This window comes from Azolla caroliniana, unplaced genomic scaffold, assembly GCF_043228905.1.
Source record: "Azolla caroliniana isolate FFs.n. ecotype wild unplaced genomic scaffold, voAzoCaro1.0.p SCAF_2, whole genome shotgun sequence".
Taxonomy (NCBI): domain Eukaryota; kingdom Viridiplantae; phylum Streptophyta; class Polypodiopsida; order Salviniales; family Salviniaceae; genus Azolla; species Azolla caroliniana.
This window is the reverse complement of record NW_028230437.1, coordinates 23,958,146-23,978,405: the sequence shown is the minus strand read 5'-3', so window position 1 is coordinate 23,978,405 and position 20,260 is coordinate 23,958,146. Positions and strand designations below refer to the sequence as shown.

Here is a 20,260-nt window from a genome sequence, read left to right as displayed (position 1 = left end):
TCCGCTATTTCCTCCTCTAGGACCTTCTTCATGCCGCCTTTTCGGAAGTTCGGTCGGAGCGGCCTCCGACAGTCCATCGAATGAATCTGATTTCCCTCGTAGTAGATAAGATCCCGTTGTAGTGCTTCCTTGTGCTCGTCGCAATCCCTCCGATCATGTTCGGTGCTATCGCACCATAAGCGTAAAACAGAGAACAACACAGAGAGAGAGAGAGAGAGAGAGAGAGAGAGAGAGAGAGACAGGGAGAGCAGAACGTAATTTCAAAATTATTTTCAGACTCTGTACACACACTGTGCTAAGTAGCACTATTTATACAAGTCCTCTTGGGACTGACAGAAGTACCATGTACTTCAATGCTCACACGAGCATCTGACACTTACTACGAGACTATAGCTACCTAGTAGTCTATCCTATACTAGGCTTCCGATTGGACTTCCAGTTACGGATTGCACCCGGCCTCCATTGCGTGCCGGTTCGGTTGCTCACCGTCATCCCGATCCCTCTCGCTTACCGGCTCCGGCTTATTCAGCCGATCCAGCTCCGGTTGAGCTTGCCGCTCAACACTCCCCCTCAAGCTCAACCTGAGGTGGGGTCGTAGTGTCGACCTTTGTGGCAGTCGATTCTTCCAACCGACTTCTCCTGGCGTCACTCCGCCTTGCTCGCGCTCCTTGTCCGGTCCGGTCCCATTTGCCGCGACCCCTTTGGTTTTGCGCGCCTCGATCCTCTCGGTCGGCATGTCTGCTCAATAGGCCCATCTCAGCACTCACGTTGCTGTGACTCCGACGCTTGCCGATTCGTCGGTTCTCCCACGATGGCATCGACTTCCGCTATGCTTGTGTCCCCTTGGCCTTCAGTCGATCCGACTCATCTGGATCCATCTGTTGATCCGAGTCAGCTGTCTCCGACTCGTTCCACCTCTTGTCCGAATCGGTATACTCCGATTCGACTTCCGGCTTCAGGCCTCTTACCACATCGGACCACTTCCGAGTCTTGGCCTTCTCCATGCTTCCCTCGGCTTCTTCAGCCGGTGAACCGAAATCGAATTCTTCATTCAACTCCGCATCATGGTCAGTACCGTCGTGATGACCTCCGCAGAGCATGCACTTCTCTTCCTGAGTGCACAACTCTTCTTCACAGCCGCTTGCTCCGACCTGTTCGGATGTGTCGACTTCCTTCGTCGACTCGGCTTCCTTCATATTCTTGTCTCCTCTTCTTCCGGCTCTCCTCTTACCGACGGGTTCAACAATTTTTTGGCCTTTGCCCGTTTCGGTAGAGACTTTGCCCTTGCTTCTCCCCCTCAAGTGTGGCACGTCGAGATGCTGAATACCAAGCATGTCGGTAAAGTGCTGCAACTTGTCCGATCCGAGCGGCTTGGTGAAGATGTCGGCAACTTGCCGATCCGTATGAACATACCGTAGGTCAACTTCACCGCTCAGGACCCGCTCACGCACGAAGTGGTAGTGCACCTCGATGTGCTTTGTGTGAGCATGGAACACAGGGTTCCTGGCGAGCTGCAGGCTGCTCATGTTATCGCAGTAAATCGGGATCGGGGTCGGTACCTCGATCCGCAAGTCCCGCAGTAGTCGCCGAAGCCAGATGGCTTCACAAGTGGCAACGGTAGCGGCCCGGTACTCAGCCTCAGTGCTTGACAAAGCCACTGTGGGCTGCTTCTTGCTGCTCCACGCAACGGCCGCGCTACCTATGGAGAACATGTATCCGGAAGTGGAGCGGCGATCAGATGCATCGCCGGCCCAGTCAACATCTGTGTAACCGACAAGCTCTTCGGGTATACCTTGCCGGTATAGCAGTCCCCGGTCCTTAGTGCCGCTGACATACCGTAATATTAGTTGCGCGCACTGAAGGTGCTCCACGGTCGGCTTCTGCATGAACTGACTTACCATGCCGACCGGATAGCTGATGTCGGGTCGGGTGATGGTTAAGTAGATCAGGCTTCCGACAACCTGTCAGAACCGTTTCTCATTGCAGGCCGGTCCGGAGTTGGGACGGAGCTTCTGGTTCCGGTCCAGGCGTGTGGAGACAGGTCGGCAGTCCGTCATGCCGAACTTATATAGCATATTCAACACGTAATGTCGTTGTGAGAGCAATATGCCGTCGGGGGTCCGGATGAAGGTCCCCCAGGTCCTTCATTTCGAATGCGTTCGACAACTGGGACTTGACGCGGTTGATTTCGGGAAGACCCGGTCCGGTGATGACTAAATCATCCACATACAAGAGTATACATACCGGACCGTTAGAGCCTTGCCGGATGAACAACGAAGAGTCCGACTTAGAGACAACAAACCCCAGCTTATGCAACCGGTGCGTGATCTTCGCGTTCCAGGCTTGGGGGGCTTGCTTCAAGCCGTAAAGCAACTTCTTTAGTCGGCATACCGCCGACTTGCTCATCTCCGATTGAAATCTGGGGGGCTGAGTCATAAAGACTTCTTCTTCAAGCTCTCCTTGAAGGAAGGCTTTCTTCACATCCATCTGGTGAAGATGCCACCCCCTTGCCGCAGCAACCGCCAGTACCACATGAACCATCGTCATCTTCGCCACAGGGGCGAAGGTCTCGTCGTAGTCGATTCCGTGGGTCTGCGCGTATCCCTTTGCCACTAACCCGGCTTTGTACCGGTTAACAGAACCGTCGGCGTTGTACTTGACCTTGTACACCCACTTGCATCCGATCGGTTTACAGTGACAGGGAGGATCAACTAGGTCCCAAGTTTCGTTGGCATCGAGTGCCCGCATTTCTTCGTCCATAGCGGCACGCCAATTTGCGTCCTTTGCCGCTTCTGTGTAGCTCTCCGGCTCACGCACTTCTGTCACCTTAGTCATGTACGCATAATGATGCGCCATGTATTCATTGTACCCGTACCGCATGACGGAATCCTTTTGGTGGGTTGATCGGCGCAACGCACTGTCACCTGATTTGAGGCCCTTCTTGGCCAGTTCGGTCTTCATTGCCGAAGATCCGCCTTTCTCCTTTCCGGAGTCAGATACGCATCGATCCAACTCATCGTTGCCGGTTTCGAATTCCGGCATCTTCCTCTTCCCCTTCTCTTTGCGCGTGAACCGTTTCCTCGGTTCCTTGCGCGGGGAGAGCACGACAGAGTCTCCACCACTTGCCGTCTCTTCATCCGACTCGTCCAACAGCCTCAGTCGCTCGTTCGGTCCACTCAACCATAACGATTCCGGACTCTCATCTTGAGTCTCGGCTTCATCATCCTCTGCCAGGGTTGATTCAGGCTCACTGGCCTGATCTTCCGACATTGGGTCGGGATCGGAAGTCGGAGTCGGTACGGAGTACCAGGATGCCGATTCATCGAACTCGACATCCCGGCTAACTCGGACGTCCTTCGTCCGGGGGTTATAGCACTTATACCCCTTTTGCTCTTGAGCATTGTCGACTAGGATGCATTTTTCCGATTTTGCATCCAGCTTTCTCCGCTTCTGATCCGGCACATGCACATACGCTATGCTGCCGAATATCCGAAGGTGTCTTAAGTTCGGCTTGCGCCCGAAATACAGCTCATGAGCTGACACCTTGTCACCAATGCGGTTTTGTATGTAGACGGCTGTCCGGACTTCCTCCGCCTAGTAGAACCGGGGCATGCTCTTCTCCTCCAGCATTGCCCTTGCCGCTTCGACGAGTGTCCGGTTCTTCCTTTCGGCCACACCGTTTTGCTCCGGTGTGTATCTGCAGCTGAACTCTCGCCGAATTCCCTTCTGTTGTAGATAACTAGTGAATTGGCCGGAAAAATATTCCTTTCCGCCATCCGACCGAAGGCATTTGATCTTCCTCTCCGATTCCCGTTCCACCATCTTCTGGAGGCTCCGGAAACAGTCGAAGACTTCGCTCTTCCGCTCAATGAGGTAGATCCAAGTATGTCGAGTATAGTCGTCGATGAAGGAGATGAAGTATCGGCTCCCGCCAAGGCTTACACTTTGTGCCGGTCCGCACACATCCGAATGGATGAGATCGAGCTTGTTACGGCTCCGGTTCCGTTCGGTGGGGAATGGAAGCCGGTGTTGCTTCCCAAGTTGGCAGGCTTCACAAATTTCGGCTCTCCGGCCGCTGAACTTCGGCAAATACTGTCTTAATGAATGACACCAAAGTGGAGGACGAGATTCCGAATTCCCACTATACAAAGCCACACTGGGTGCGTGCAACTACGAAGACTCCGGTCCGAATCGGCAACATCAAAGAGCCCGTGCTAGCATTGATTGATCACAGATCGGAGATCAATTTGATGTCCAAAGAGTTCTACTGGAAGGGGAAGTGGCCTATTAACACCAATCCTGGATGGAAGATCCAGGCGGCCACTAAAGCAACGGAAGATCTATTTGCGGCTTGTCCGGATATGACAGTGAAGATCGGGGATGTCGAGATCAACCAAAATTTCTTCGTACAAGACGAGGTCTCACACTCCATGATCCTCGGACAACCCTTTATCATGGCATCACGGATGGAGACGAAGGTGCTCGATAGTGGTGCGGGTTTTGCACGAATTCGGAGCCAAAACGGAGGGAAATCTGTCCAATTCCTAACGGTGCCAGCAAATCATTAAAGGAACAAGAGAGAGCTCTTGTCCCAAACAAGGATGGATTTTTAGAGCGGACTATTGCGGAGTGGGGAAGTGATAGTCCGAGAAGCCCTGATACCCCACAGAGGAAGAAAACTCTCGGAGCAAAACAAGTACAAATCGATCCAGATGGGGCATCTACATACAAAGCCGTAACTGGAGGAATGAAGAAAGAATACCGAAAGGTGGAGGATAAGTTACGGTCGACATCAATAATAAAAGAAGATGAAGAAATCGTGGGAATAGTTGAAGAAATGTTCTATGGGAGCACGCTACAACGGCTTGAAGAGCTCGCGAAAGATACAAGCCAGGGAGACCGGGTAGTTCTAGTGAAATCGGTCGAGATGTACGAGATTATTGTGAAAATGGGGCCGGATGTGGTCCGCAAAGAAGAAGCAATGGTAAGTACGAAATACAAGACCGTGGAGAAGAAGGTGAAACCGGCCGCGGGACCACTACCCGCCGATAGCGAACAAAAGAGGAAAGAAGTCTCGGGAGATCCGACACTTCGGAAGTCCGTGGATATCGGACATGCCTACATGGATGAGACCCGGAAGAAACTTCAGATCGGTGGAGGTGGTTTCCTTTTACAAAATTAAGAAGAACGATTCCGAGGGATGTTGGAACAACATGGGGAATCATTTGCATTCACATCGAAGGAGATAGGGTGCGTTGATCCGAAGATAGTGGAGCCGATGGTGATCTTCACGATTGACCATGTGCCATGGAACCTGAAGCTGATTCCGGTGTCACGGGCGCATATTCCGAAAGTCATCGACTTGCTCAAGGAGAAGGTGGCGATGGGGATTCTAGAGCCATCAAACGCTTCGTACTCAAATTGATGGTTTACGGTTCCGAAGAAGAATGGGTCACTCCGATTTATTCAAGATTTGCAACCAATGAACAAGGTCACGATCCGGAACTCCGGAGTCGGTCCGATAGTGGACGAATTTGCGGAAGCATTTGCCGGTCGCGCGATATACTCCATCGGAGACCTACACTCCGGATATGACCAATTCCAACTAGCCGTGGAGAGCCGAGACATCACTACCATGCGAACACCGATAGGATTAGTCCGTATGTGCACACTACCACAAGGCGCAACAAACTCGGTCGCACATATGATGAATGCAATGAACAAGGTGCTCCGGGACTGCATTCCGGAGATAACGATGCCGTTCCTAGATGACATTCCAATTAAAGGATGCGCGGTAGAAGAAAAAGATGAAACTATGGATGATCGGGGATGCCGAAAGTTCGTAGTCGACCATATTCATGATTGCGAGAAAGTGCTTCGAAAATTAGAAGATGTGCACCTAACACTTTCCGGTGAGAAATCGGCATTCGGGCAAGAAGAAATATTAGTCGGACATCTATGTGGGCCCTACGGCCGAAGACCGTCACCAACCAAGATCAATGCGATTCAAGCTATGAAAGAAATATGCGAGTCACAATCCGAAGTCCGAAGGTTTCTTGGAGCATGTGCGTTCTATCACATTGTGGACACTCTATCACTTGTTGCGGAAGGGTAAGAAGTTCGAATGGAAACCGGAGCATACGAAAGCCGTGAAGAAGCTCAAGAAATCACTATGGAGGGCAAAAGCACTAAAGAAGCCGAACTATGACCGTCCGATCATAGTAACGGTTGACACAAGTCCAACCGGAATCGGATGGGTCATCAATCAAGCCGATCTGGATGGTTCGTGATATCCGATCCGATTCGGAGCAAAGGTTCTCAATGAAAGGCAACGCGGATATGTACAAGTCAAAAGAGAATTATGGAGAGTCGTGTCGGCAATCAAATCGGATCGAGATTATTTGATCGGGCCCGAAGTAGTGATCGAAACGGATTGTCTTCCGATACTCGGGATGATGTGGTGTTGCACGATACCGGATGTGGCTATGCTAAGATGGATTGCATATGTTAAGTCGCTTAATCTGGAGGTACGACACATCTCAGGAAAAGACAACGCGGTAGCGGATATGCTATCAAGGGCGCGGTTTGGAGATGACATAACCAAATCCGATAATGAAGAAGTTTCCGAAGACTACTTTGCTTCGGAGCACATATGCCCGGTGAACGTAATCCGAGAATTCCAAGAAGAAGAATACGAGGGAGAAAGCTCGGTGATCGGGAAAGTGCTACAAGAAATCGAGGAATCATCAGACAATAAAGAGAAGAGAGCCAAGATCCAAAGTAAGAAGCGGCAAGTCTGAAAGTTCTTCTTGAGAAATGGATTAATATGGAGGGAGCCAAAAAGACCGGATGGCATACCACTTCGGGTAGTCGGGACGAAAGAGCAACGAAACCGGATAATATCCGAATTTCACGAATCCAATTGGGCTGGACATCGAGGAACGCGGGAAACTTTGGTGAAAATCAAACAAAAATATTGGTGGAAGAACATGTACAAAGATATAGCGCAGCGCAGTTCACGGAAAGCTACGAGAAGTGTCAAATCTACTCCGGAGTTCGACACCGAGATGAGTTACATCTGACATTCTCACTGACAATCAACTTCAAATGGATGGTCGATATGTAGCCATGCCAAGCGGAATCGGACAAAAGAAGTACTTGGTGTTAGCTCGGGAAGATCTCACAAACCAATTAGAAGGTCGGGCATTACGAAGGAAAACGTGTTCTGCAGTATGCCAATTTCTTTTGGAGGAGGTGTTTTGCAGGTACGGATGCGTAGGACAAGTGATTGCGGATTGGGGAGAACTCGACTTTGATAAATCTAAGGAATTCTTCACCAAACATGGAGTTCGGTTAACACTAACAACGACATACAATTCGGAAGCCAACGGGAAGATCGAACGAGGACATAGTCCGATCGTCAAAGCACTTGCGAAGGCATGCGATGGAAGGGTGAAGGATTGGCCGCAGATGCTTCCGTATGCACTATGGGCTGATCGGACGACGCATAGCTCCGTAACCGCAGAACTCCGTAACCGGTTACATGACCAGACAAGCACCGGTGATGCCAGCGGAAACCGCGATCGCGACATGGACAATGCTACCGTCGAAGGAAGAGATGAGCCGGGAAGAACTACTAGCGGCCCGGATACGACAACTAGAGGGAAGACCGGAAGACATAGCGGAAGCAATACGCCGACAACAAGAAGCGCAATTCCGGAATAAAAGCCGGTTCGACACAAAGCACCGACTACGACTGCGGAAGATTGAAGAAGGAGATTGGGTGATTATCAATTACAGTAGTTTGGATCATCAACATACAACGATGGGAAGTTCGCGAAAAGCTGGTTCGGGCCATACGAGGTTCAGAAAGTTTTCGACAACGGAACTTACCGACTATGCAAGTTGGATGGAACTATGCTACGAGTGCCTATAGCCGGGAAACGGGTGAAGATTTTCAAGAAGTGCACTGATGAAGAACCCTATGTGATCCTAGACAAGACCGACAAGAAGGAGCAATCGGACGAAGATCGCGGTGATGCGGGAAGTGAAGAAAGTGGATTACAACTCATAGTTGATTTAAGGGGAGAATCGGAGGAAGCTTCGGATGAAGGTGAATAGCAAGCATCGGGGACTTCAGCACATACCGGAGGATGTGCGGGTTCGAAGGGGGCGAGTGTGGTAGTGTGAATCACACACTATGTGAAATATGTAAAATACTATATCCGATTTAAAGTACGTATAAGAAATAAAATAAAATATTAAAAATATTTATTACATGCATAGGGCAGGATTCGAACCCTGTACCTCCACGTAGACAAAACCCAACATTACCATTGTACTAACTTATCCTAAGTGTTCTAGATAGAAATGGATTTAATACGTATAAGACCTTTCTTTATGCCTACCTTTATTAAAACGAAAGTCATGCATTTTTTAGAATGCGTGAATACTTTATTTATAAGAAAAATGTACACCAATAAAAAATGACTTGTGCACATCTAGCGAGCATGAGCACTATATTTAGGAAATAAAAGCATAGTGTAAAAAGGCAATTCATGCACATTTAGTGTGCATGAACACTTTAGAAAATAAAAGCATGAAGTTATGCTTAGCCTCTTCCATCCTTATATGAGGAGAGAATTATGTATGGGGGTTGTTGATTATTTTACAAGGATTTTGATCAATCTAATATATTCGTGGGATTCACGATTTTTTTCCATCTATTTCTCTCTTACATTCTAAGTATCAATTAATACACTACACTCATGGGTTCACGAGTTTCATATCTTCCTTCAAATATTTCTCTTTCTTGCAATCCATTCATAAGGAGCATTATCTCATATTCTTCTTTCTCCTAGTCCAAAACCTCAGTGGTTCCCACCCGACTCACGCAATGATCCGGAGCCGAAAGGCATGACAGCGTAGTGTCTTCAGTACTGCCCCTCAAGCTTGGCAGGTCAGGGATCGTCAATCCGAGATCGGTCATGAATTTCCATAGCTTGTTGGCTCCTAAGGCATTAGTGAAGATGTTGGCCGTTTGAAGATTTGTGCTAGCTAATGTCACGTAGGTCGACATCGCCAGCTACAACGCACTCTTGGATGAAGTGATAGTGCACTTCGATGTGCTTTGTCCGCGTGTGGAACACCGGGTTCCGAGCCAGATAGATACTGCTCATGTTGTCGTAGTAAAGGGAAGTCGGATCCTTGATGGGTACGCCCAGATCCTTGAGTATCCTTTTGAGCCATATGGCTTCACATGCGGCCACTGTCGTGCCCCTATATCCCGCCTTTGTACTCGAAAAAGCGACGGTTGGTTGCTTTTTGCTGCTCCAGGATATTGCTTCGTTGCCGAGGGAAAAAACAAATCCGGAGGTTGATCTTCTATCAGCTTTGTAGCCAGCCCAATCGGCGTCTGTGTACCCCTCGAGTCGTATTGGCATCGCGGTCTTGTAGAGGATGTCGCAATCCATTGTGCCGCGCACGTATCGTAGAACTCGCTTAGCGCAATCCAAGTGAGTATCACGCAGTGTTTGCATGAATTGACTAAGGAGACCAACCGGATAACTGAGATCGGGTCGAGTGATCGTGAGGTAGATGAGACTCCCGATGAGTTGGCGATACTGAGTCGGCTCACACACTTTGGTGCCGGAGTTCGCATCTAGTTTGAGATTGCGATCGAGTGGGGTTGCCTCAGATTTGCACTCAGCCATACCGAACTTGTATAACAAGTTGAGGATGTAGTGTCGTTGAGAGATCATGATTCCGGCCGGAGTCCGAATTAGCTCGATGCCGAGGAAGTAGTGGAGCTCCTTCATGTCCGTCATCTCGAACTTGTCGGAAAGGAGGGATTTGACCTTATTGATTTCGACGAGATGCTCACCTCCAATTACTAGGTCATCCACATATAACATGATGACGATCGGACTTGTGGAATCGCTTCGTATGTAGAGGGAGTTGTCTGATTTTGACATAGGGAAGCCGATTTGATGAAGATATTTCGTTATCTTCGAATGCCAAGCACGCAATGCTTGCTTGAAGCCGTAGAGTGGCTTCTTGGGTCCGCATACAGCTTTCGGATGGGTGCTCGAGTTGAAGCCAGGTGGTTGTATCATGTACACCTCTACTAATTCGCCTTGTAGAAAGGTGTTCTTGACGTCCATTTGATGGAGGTGCCACCCTTTCGCCGCGGCAAGCGCAATTACGGTCCATACCATCGTCATCTTTGCCATGGGGGAAAGGTCTCTTCGTAGTCAACTCCATGCGTTTGTCCGTAGCCTTTTGCTACGAGTCGCGCTTTGTAGCGGTTGACGGAACCGTCGGCATTGTACTTCACTTTGTAAATCCATCTGAATCCAATCGCCTTTTTGTGTGGTGAGGTGGGAACGAGATCCCACGTCTCGTTCTTGCGTAGTGCCTGCATCTCCTCGTTCATGGCTTCGATCCATCGCGGATCCTTTGCTGCTTCAGAAAATGTTTCCGGCTCCCGTACTTTCGCCACCTTCATCATAAAGGCATAGTGATATGCAATGTAGTCGTTGTAGCCGAATCGGCTGACCGGATTATTTTCACAGATGGAGCGGCGGAGCTTTTCATTTGCAGAGATGAGGGATTTCTTAGCTCCGATTGGTACATCGAAACCGCCGAACTCATTGTCGAGTGAGTGAGTCGACTCATCGTCGTCGAAGCGATCGTCTTCGTATTCCGACATTTTCTCCTTGCCTTTGTCCATCTTCGGCCAAGGCCGTGATGTGCTTTGATCGCTCAAAGGCTCTTGTGGTCCGCTCAGTCGGGTCATGATCGGACTTTCTTCGAACATGCCCGTAACGAGATCTTCATCCTCTATCTCATATTCGGCGTATTCCGGGTCAAGCAGAATCGGAGTCGAAGTTGTCTTTGGTGCGTACCAGGATGCGGACTCGTCAAAAACGACATCTCGACTTACTTGAGATTTTCGAGTTGAGGGGTTGTAGCACTTGTACCCCTTTTGCTCCAATGAGTATCCTACGAGGATACATTTCTTTGACTTTGGATCTAGCTTTTGCCGCTTTTCGTCAGGTATGTGCACATATGCTATTGTACCGAATATCCGGGTGTGCGATAAGTCCGGCTTCTTTCCGAAGTATTTTTCATGCAGAGTGACCTCGTGCACTCCGAATGTTGTGCATCAGTTCATTAGGTAGACGGCCGTATTTGCCGCTTCGGCCCAATATGACTTGGACATATGCTTCTCATTCATCATGGCCCCTGCTACTTCGAGGATGTGCTGATTTTTGTGCTCGGCTACTCCGTTTTGTTGCGGAGTGTGTCGACAAGTGAATTCTCGCCGAATTCCTTCCTTTCGGAGATACACCGTGAAATCGTCCGAGAAGTACTCCTTGCCGCCATCCGATCGGAGACATCGGACATGTCGGCCCGTGGCTTTCTTGACTTCATTCTTGAATTTTTGGAAGTGTCCGAATACTTGGCTCTTTTGCCGCATTGGGTAGATCCAAGTGTGCCTAGAGAAGTCGTCAATGAAGAGCACGTAATATCGGCATCCGCCGAATGTAGCCGTCTGCGCCGGTCCCCATACGTCGGAATGGACTACGTGGAGTAGACCTTTGCTCACGTTCCGTTCTTTCGGGAATGGGTGTCGGTGTTGCTTGCCGAATTGGCATGCTTCGCATACACCTTCAATCTCCTTCTCTTTGAATGTCGAGAGTCCGATGACGACTCCTTTTGATTTCATTGCTTTGAGTTTGTTGAGATTGATGTGACCAATTCGCTTGTGCCATAGCTCTATGTCGGAGTCGGCATTCGCGCTTTTTGCAAACATGGCGGATTTCATCTCGTGTGAATCGAGAATGAACATCCGGCCCTCTCTTCTTCCTTGGTTGAAGCACTCTTCTTGGTTGAATCGTATTTGCATCCCTTGCTCAACCATTTGGCCGACCAAGACCAAATTCTTCGTGATGGTGGGAACATGCAAGACATTTTTAATGTATGTTTGCTTACCTCTTTCGCCGAATGGAACATTGCCGATGTGCCGAATCGGGTGCGTAGTGTCATCTCCGGTTTCGACATAACTGGGTCGCTCTGGCTCTCGAAGTTCGAGAAACCATTCTTCATGAGATGTCATATCGTTTGAGGCTCCGGAGTCAACAAATCATACGTCCTCCGGATTGAGGGCACTAGTTGAGGTAGAGGCCGACATAGAGTTTGCTCTATGTTTCATCATGAACATTCTGCCACAGTCGGAGTTGTGTGCATACATTCCGCCACAATCTTCGTAGTCGGAGTTGTGCCCGTACATTCCACTATACTTAATGGAGATACTTACAAGCTACAACTGCCTAGTTTTGTCAAGGTGCATGACACATTTCATCTAAGTTTGCTTAAGAGATTTCATCCTGATAAACATTGGAGACGGAAGACTAACCTGAGGGAGGAAGCGGAAGAACCTAGAGCAATCTTAAAACAACAAGTGCACAATGGAACACGAAATTTTTGATCAAGTGGAAAGGGCGACCACTTTCCGAAGCCACATGGATCTCTTAAGAAAGTTTGTTTCGTTCGGATCCCTCATTCTTGTTCAGGTACCCTAGCTCTAATTAGTGCTACAATGGCAAGGGTTTAGACACTTTCTACTGTATTAGTATGGTAAGACCACCTTTGCCATTGTCCTTCTTTCCCTTTTTTCATTTACTTATGGACTTAGGAGGTCATGTTATTGTACTAGTGTTTTAGTTTCGAGGACGAAACTCTTCACCTCGTGGGAGAGTGTTATGTTATGGCGTAGTTAGAATTAGAGAAATTAGGGGAAGATTGGTTGGGCATAACTAGAGAAATTAGTGATCGATTAGCTAGAGGACTTAGTGGTCAAGTAGCTAGAGAAATTGGTGGTTGTCCCCTAAAGAAGCTTGTTGGGAAGACTTTTTGGCATAATTTGATTTCTGCATCAACCATAAAAGTGGTGCTCTTAATACTAGTCCATATGCTTTAAGTCGAACGCCTCATGCTTGTAACATTTCAGTAATCTCTGATTCTTCTTTGCTACAAGATGTTCGAACAACTCAACAACATGATCCTTACACGCAACAATTGATTTCCGATATGGAAATGCAACGTGTGGCCCATGGGTCATTCAAAATGCAACAAGGTCTATTAATGGTACATGGTAAGTGGTTTGTAAGTAATATGAGGCAAATTAAGGCATTGATTTTGCAAGAAGCACATGATTGTAAAATGGCAAGGCATGGTGGTATTCACCGGAATCTCATCAACATCCGGCAACATTTTTTATGGCCCCATATGGAGTTGGATGTAATAGACTACGTCCAATCCTGTGTGACATGCCAACAAGTCAAAGCTCGGCGTGGACGACCATTTGGATTACTACGACCCAAGCCAATACCCGCTCAACCATGGGATGTGATGAGTGTGGATTTCATAGTGGATTTGCCCATGTCAAGATGTTATAATGTGATCATGGTGGTCATCGACTATTTCTCTAAACGAGCTCACTTTGTAGTATGTACCAACAAAACCACCTCTCATAGCCCTCCAGGTAGGCAAATTGTTATTCAAACATATCTTTAAATATCATGGCATGCCTGCGGTGATCACATCTGATACAGATCCACATTTTACTAATCGATTTTGGCAAGAACTATTCAAATTGCTAGACACACAACTTCAAATGTCTTCCACGGCTCATCCCCAAACTAATGGCCAAATGGAAAGGGTAAATCAGAGTCTTGAAGACTACATACGTTGTTATGTGCAGGCGGATCAAAAAGATTGGGTGGATCATATCGATATGCTAGAATTTTGTTATAACTCTAAATATTCTGCCACTTGTTTTTCTCCTTTTGAATTAGCTACAGGGAAGCAAGTTCTTAGTCCATTGTCTTTGGTCTCTCATGTTGTTCGAGATAAAATTAAAGAGCCCGATGTTGATATTTTTCTAGAAGATTGGCAAGCAACAGTGCGGGTTCCACAACAAGGATTACAACAATCAAAGGAACAAATGGTTCGGGCAGCCAGCATAAAACGTCAACACATTAAATTTTTCAAAGGCGATTTGGTCCTCGTTAGTGCCATTCATTGGCCTTTACCTGGATGACTCTCACCTAAATTTAACCATCATTATTACGCGCCATATGAAATGCCACAAAGTTTTAATGGAGTTACTTACAAGCTAAAATTGCCTTGTCTCTACTTCAAGATGACACCTTCGATTATTCTTAAGCTAATCGGGTCAAGAGGTTGCGGTGCGTAGTGGTGGACAGGAATCCCCGAGCTTGCACAGATAGTTAACTATGGAAAAAAAAAACGTAAGCCACAATCAACCTACTAAATTGCACATATAGATTGCACGAACAGATTAATGTATTCTCATATACTCATGAAAACAATAAATCTCGCTAGTCAAGGTATATCTTCTTCGCATTCTCCCCCCTCTTCCTTCTGATTCTCCTTCTTGTTATATAGCTGCCCTTCATGTTCGGCACGCTTCAGTTACTCCTTTCTTCTCGGCCTTCATTCTCGGTTGCTTGTATTCCGTTACCTCTCTCCTTCCCAATTGTCGTTCTCCACCTACTTTTCCTACCGATATCCTTAGATTCATTTCACACTGTATCCCTTTTGTCCCACGGATAACAATGAAGTGCCACAAAGTTTTAATGGAGATACTTACAAGCTACAATTTCCTAGTTCCGTCAAGGTGCATGACACATTTCATCTAAGTTTGCTTAAGAGATTTCATCCTGATAAACATTGAAGCCAGAAGACTAACCTAAGGGAGGAAGCAGAAGAACTTGAAGCAATCTTAAAACAACAAGTGCGCAATGGAACACGAAATTTTTTATCAAGTGGAAAGGGCGACCACTTTTGGAAGCCACATGGATCTCTTAAGAAAGTTTGTTTCATTCGGATCCCTCATTCTTGTTCAGGTACCCTAGCTCTAATTAGTGCTACAATGACAAGGGTTTAGACACTTCCTACTGTATTAGTATGGTAAGACCACCTTTGCCATTGTCCTTCTTTCCCTTTTTTCATTTACTTATGGACTTAGGAGTTCATGTTATTGTACTAGTGTTTTAGTTTCGAGGACGAAACTCTTCGCCTCGTGGGAGAGTGTTATGTTATGGAGTAGTTAGAATTAGAGAAATTAGGGGGAGATTGGTTGGGAGTAACTAGAGAAATTAATGGTCAAGTAGCTAGAGGAATTAGTGGTCCAAGTAGCTAGAGAAATTGGTGGTGAAGTAGTTGAGTCCATGGGTATTTAAGTATGTTGTGTGCACAGAGAAGAGGGGGCTAGTTTCTGGAAATTAGGGGGATGCCCCCAATGTAATACTTCCTCTTTAATACAAAATACCCTTTTCTCTTATTGATTGAATACCCCTTTTCTATAATTCTCTTTTCTCTTTCCAGTGCTTTGTTATACTTGGTCTTAGACTAGTGTACTCACTTTAGAAGGTTGGATGTATATGATCCACCACACATTGCAATGTTCTTAAAACACTATCAGATCGAGCAACATTTCTTAATATGCAGAAATGTTAAAATCCATAGCAAATGTTGATCGTCGAGGGTAACCGCTATCACAACATATGTTGTCTTCGCTTGTAGACAAGCATTGAATCGCTATATTGTGGGTTGAGATAGTCCAAGAAAAACACACAAATATGTACAAGAACAAAGATACACGATGCCCAACTACTAGAATTGACACATTGATTCAATTGAAGTAGAATTCAAAAATTTTATATGTTGAATGGATAGCATTTGGATTTGTGAGCACGAGGCTCTTGTATCATTTTGGATGAAAACTCTCAGCGTCCAATAAATTATCAATCCACCCTAAATGTTCTGATCTTCTTCTTTCGGCTCTCTCCTCTTTACTTTTGAGGTAAAACATACTACATGATTAGTAGCTACAATGCTTCATATAAACGAGGTATGGGCTTCCACCTTGCATTAATTTACATCTACAAGAATTTTAGGATCAATTGAAATATGGAGAAGTGCTCAATTTAGAGGATTTTACACATTCTAGTCCATTGGCAACATGACACCACCCCTATCAAGCCGATGACTCTTCCATTATGCTCCCAAAATCAAGTACCTTTTCAAACAAATAATATGCCTATTAAGTCCATATATATCGTGGTGTGCATGTGTGCCTTTGTGGCACCCTCAACCCACAGGAGAGATTGATCTCTATCCGCCTATAGCCCTCCTATCCCCCATCTCAGACAAGTCCAAGTGGCCCTCAGTCCACATGGGCAATTGATCTTTATCCACTGATTGTTAGCTTGTACACGATAGCCCTCCTATCCCCCACCTCAGCCAAGTCCAGGTGGTCCTCAGTCCACATGAGCGATTGATCTCTATCCGCCGATTGCTAGCTTGTTTTCTGTCACTAGCCCCGTCCAACTATCAGGGCCGACAGTTCCAGGGGGGTGTCCTCAACTCGGTGTCCAACAGATATTTATGTCCCCATACCATCCTAGGAAAAATGGCCTCATAGAACGTCTCAACAAGACCCCTTAAGTAGCACGAATCAGCCCTTTCCGAGCACTCTATGAGGGTGATTGAGTAAGAAGTAAGAAGCTAAGTAGGTTGGTTTTGATCTCTTATGTGCATATCACAATATAATTACATTGTTGCAAGTTCTAAAGGAAATTCAATTCAAAACCATTGCCATTATTTGATTGTTTAGGTTACCTCCATAATGTAGATAAATGTCTTGATGCATGTCATAATGCATACATTTCTAAAAACTAAAAGTATATCAACCCAAACTACCTATAACTCCTGAAACAATGATTTTCAAGATTTATGAAATGTTGTGGCTTGACCACTATAAAATAAACACAAAAGTTGGATTCATATTGTCTTAGATTAAGAGTAAATATATATGTCTTGACGTGCAGGAAATACTAGAATATAATAACATACCTACATATTATAAAATTGCGTACCGATTCTGTAAATCCCTTGTATTTTGTAGAGAAATGGGTGCAACGACATTATAAAACGCCAAACTTAGATAGATTGAAAAAGAGATATATTAGATAGGACAAGTCTTGCCCTTTCACTGGTCAAAAGGCAAAGTGGAGTGGGACACAACCTTAATTCTCAATTATCCTTAGGAAGAAAGTCCACTAGATGGGAGGAGGAAAAAATATACCTTACAACCAAACACAAGTCTTATATGTGCATATATGCACCCTAACGTTCTATGAATGAAGATACGATATATGTCAATGTCTTTGAGGACTTGAAATCTCCAGCTATTTTCATGGTAAAATCTCCATGTAAAATTGGGAGTGAAATCAATGAAGAGAACTTGGCGGCTAATATTAAGGAGTTGTCTGTTGGTGGAAATGTTAATCCTTTGGTAATTGAAACAAGAATAATAAATAAAACGCAAGCAAATCAATATGGTAATTGAAATGTTGCATTTAAAATGTAATGACAAAGTCAAAACTGTGTGAAACAACAAAGTGAGTGAATACGCGTTCGATTTAATGAAGAGTTATGGAAGCTCTTCCACAATGTTTCATTTACACATACAGACAGACAGACAGATATAGATATGTTGACGCTGTAAATTAACATACTTTTCTATTTCTATTATAAGCAACATGATATATTTGCTGCCAATTATGTTGACGTTTTCCAAATCTAGTATGTGATATATAAGTCTAGGAATTATGTTGACATTTTCCGTATGTAGGATGGATATCTTGGATTCAACGAAAAGCTTGACATTTTAGGGATTAATGGGTAGAAGACCATTCAAACTCATTGATTTTTCTATATTATTATTACAAAATATATAGAGGTTATCTCCATCACAAATAGAGGTACCAATTGACATTATATAAAGAGACATACCAGTTGACATTATACATACATACATATAATATAGGTTACATCACACCCATCCATCAAAGAACATTCATAATAGTAACACCATCCATCAAAGAACATTCATAATAGTAGCACCCTGCTTATACCAATAATCTCGATCTACTCCATAGACAGTAGAGAGCATTCATAGATTTGCTTCCTATGGCCTCCAATAACCTCCATCACGTTGTGTTGGTGCTAGCCCTGTTCCTGCCATTGTTCTCTTTCGTGGCCGCGGATCCCGTTACCGTCCCCGATTTGTCCCAATGTCAGCTTGCCGTCGACAGGCCTGCTGCTGGCCCCAATGCCAAGAACACCTATCTCTTCAATTGTTGCATCCCCATCGTCCCCGCCCACAAGGTCGTCCGCTTCTCCTTGGATGCCTACAAGTCCCCCAAGACCCGTGTCCGGCACCCCGCCCACCGTGTGAGCGAAGAGTACATCGCCAAGTACAACAAGGCATACGCTCTCATGAAAGCCCTCCCCGACACCGATCCCCGCAGCTTCAAGGTCCAGGCCGATCTCCATTGTGCCTTTTGCAACGGTGCCTACAAGCAAGGCGGCGCCGCTGCCGATAAACCTCTCCAGGTCCACTTCTCGTGGTTGTTCCTCCCGTGGCACCGTATGTACCTCTACTTCCACGAGCGCATCCTCGGTAGTCTCATCGGCGATCCGTCGTTCACACTTGTCTATTGGAACTGGGACGACCAACGTGATGGCGGCAACGTGTTGCCCCCCATGTTCGCACGCAATGGCACCGCCCTCTTCGACGCCAACCGCAGCACCTCCGCGCTCTCGGGCACCACCCTCATCCGTCTCTCCCCAGCCAGTAGCACCAGCAACACCACCCTCATCGCCTTGGAGAATCTCAATTCCATGTATCAAGCCATGGTGACGGCCCGCACCCCGGAGCTCTTCCTAGGTGGCCCTTACGTTCTCGGGTCCGACCTCACCAATTCCACTGTCATCTCTGCTCCGTTGGGTGGCAGCATCGAGAACACGATCCACAATGGCATCCATTACTGGACCGGCAACAGAAACAACACCCTCGGAGAAGATATGGGCACCTTCACGTCGGCCGGTCGCGATCCCGTGTTCTACTCCCATCACACCAATGTTGACCGGCTGTGGGACATGTGGCGATTCCACCTCCCCGATGGCGAGCGCCACGATTTCAACGTAACCGACTTCCTCGACGCCGAGTTCCCTTTCTTCGACGAATATGCAAACATGGTGAAGATAAAGGTGCGAGATGTGCTCGACATAAGCAAGCTTGGCTACAAATACAAGAGGGTGAGCTCCGACAAGTTGTGGATTCGATTCTCCCCGGTCCCAGTCTCGAACGGGAGTGCCCTACAGGCGGCCATAGCTTCGGGCGTGCCGTTCGTCGGTTCCTCGCCTCTCAACGGGACAATTGAGCTAGGCAAGAAGCTCGTTGCACGCGTGCAACGGCCGTCCGCTATAGGTGTGAAAAGGCCGGAGCACTCGGAGGAGGTGCTGACGATCGAGGCAATGGACGTGGTGAGAGACAGTTTCGTGCAACTGCTGGTGTTCGTGAATCTCCCCGGTGCGACCAACACGACACTCACGAACAGCGCCGAGTATGTGGGGACATTCAACGTGGTGCCATCGGCGAGCCAACATCGGCGGCTCATGACCAACCTAAAGTTCGAGATCGGAGATAACTTGAAGCGTGTGGGAATCAAGAAGGACAACGAGGTCGTGATCACGATCATCGTGAAGGGCACCGAGAGAGTGACCATCCAAGGCCTCCGGATCAACTATGAAGTGTAGATAGTCCTTTTTGTTTTGTAATGGCTTACTCCCCCCCATTTATAAAACTTCACATTCATTTCGCTCATTGCCGACAAGCATAGGCACAGGCACAGGCACAAGCACAGGCACGGCCGATGATATTGTACACATTGTGTCGTTGTTTATTTCTTTTGGTTTGATCCAACCATGTATCCCATTCTCAATAATCTAAATGTACATTGCTCCAAATTTTAAATACCCAAAATATTGGAGTTAAAATAATTTCCTATATGCTTTTAATTATATTTCATGCTAGTTTTGTTTGTTCACTGTACAAACTTTCCAATGAGTACAAACTTCAACCTATAAATGTCCCATCAATCATTACCACATTATTACCGATCGATTCAAACTCTCTCTATATGTATAGTTATGGTATGTTTGAGGTTCCCATCAGGAATTAAAGTACAACATCAAGAACATTCATCCAAGAAGATCCATGAAGATGGATTCAAACACAAGTTTAGTAAGTTACATCAAAGGAAATGAACATCAATGTCAAGAACATACATATACCATCTTCAAACAGAAGTTTATTAAG

At 46.5% G+C, this 20,260-nt stretch overlaps 1 protein-coding gene and 1 long non-coding RNA gene across 2 annotated transcripts in view; one reads left to right on the top strand and one right to left on the bottom strand.

Moving 5' to 3' along the window:
* LOC147867712 (uncharacterized) overlaps nucleotides 1-16,376 on the bottom strand; it is a 110,100-nt gene extending 93,724 nt beyond the window's left edge. The window contains exon 1 of the long non-coding RNA XR_015532414.1: nucleotides 16,308-16,376. This is a non-coding gene — a long non-coding RNA (uncharacterized LOC147867712). The remainder of the gene's footprint in view (nucleotides 1-16,307) is intronic.
* Nucleotides 16,377-18,051: 1,675 nt separating this feature from the next.
* Nucleotides 18,052-19,763, top strand: LOC147867711 (polyphenol oxidase, chloroplastic-like). Its single transcript, XM_087315505.1, has one exon. It carries the CDS (start codon nucleotides 18,067-18,069, stop codon nucleotides 19,696-19,698), a length of 1,632 nt encoding a protein of 543 aa, XP_087171631.1. The 5' UTR covers nucleotides 18,052-18,066; the 3' UTR covers nucleotides 19,699-19,763.
* The last annotated feature ends 497 nt before the right edge of the window (nucleotides 19,764-20,260 follow it).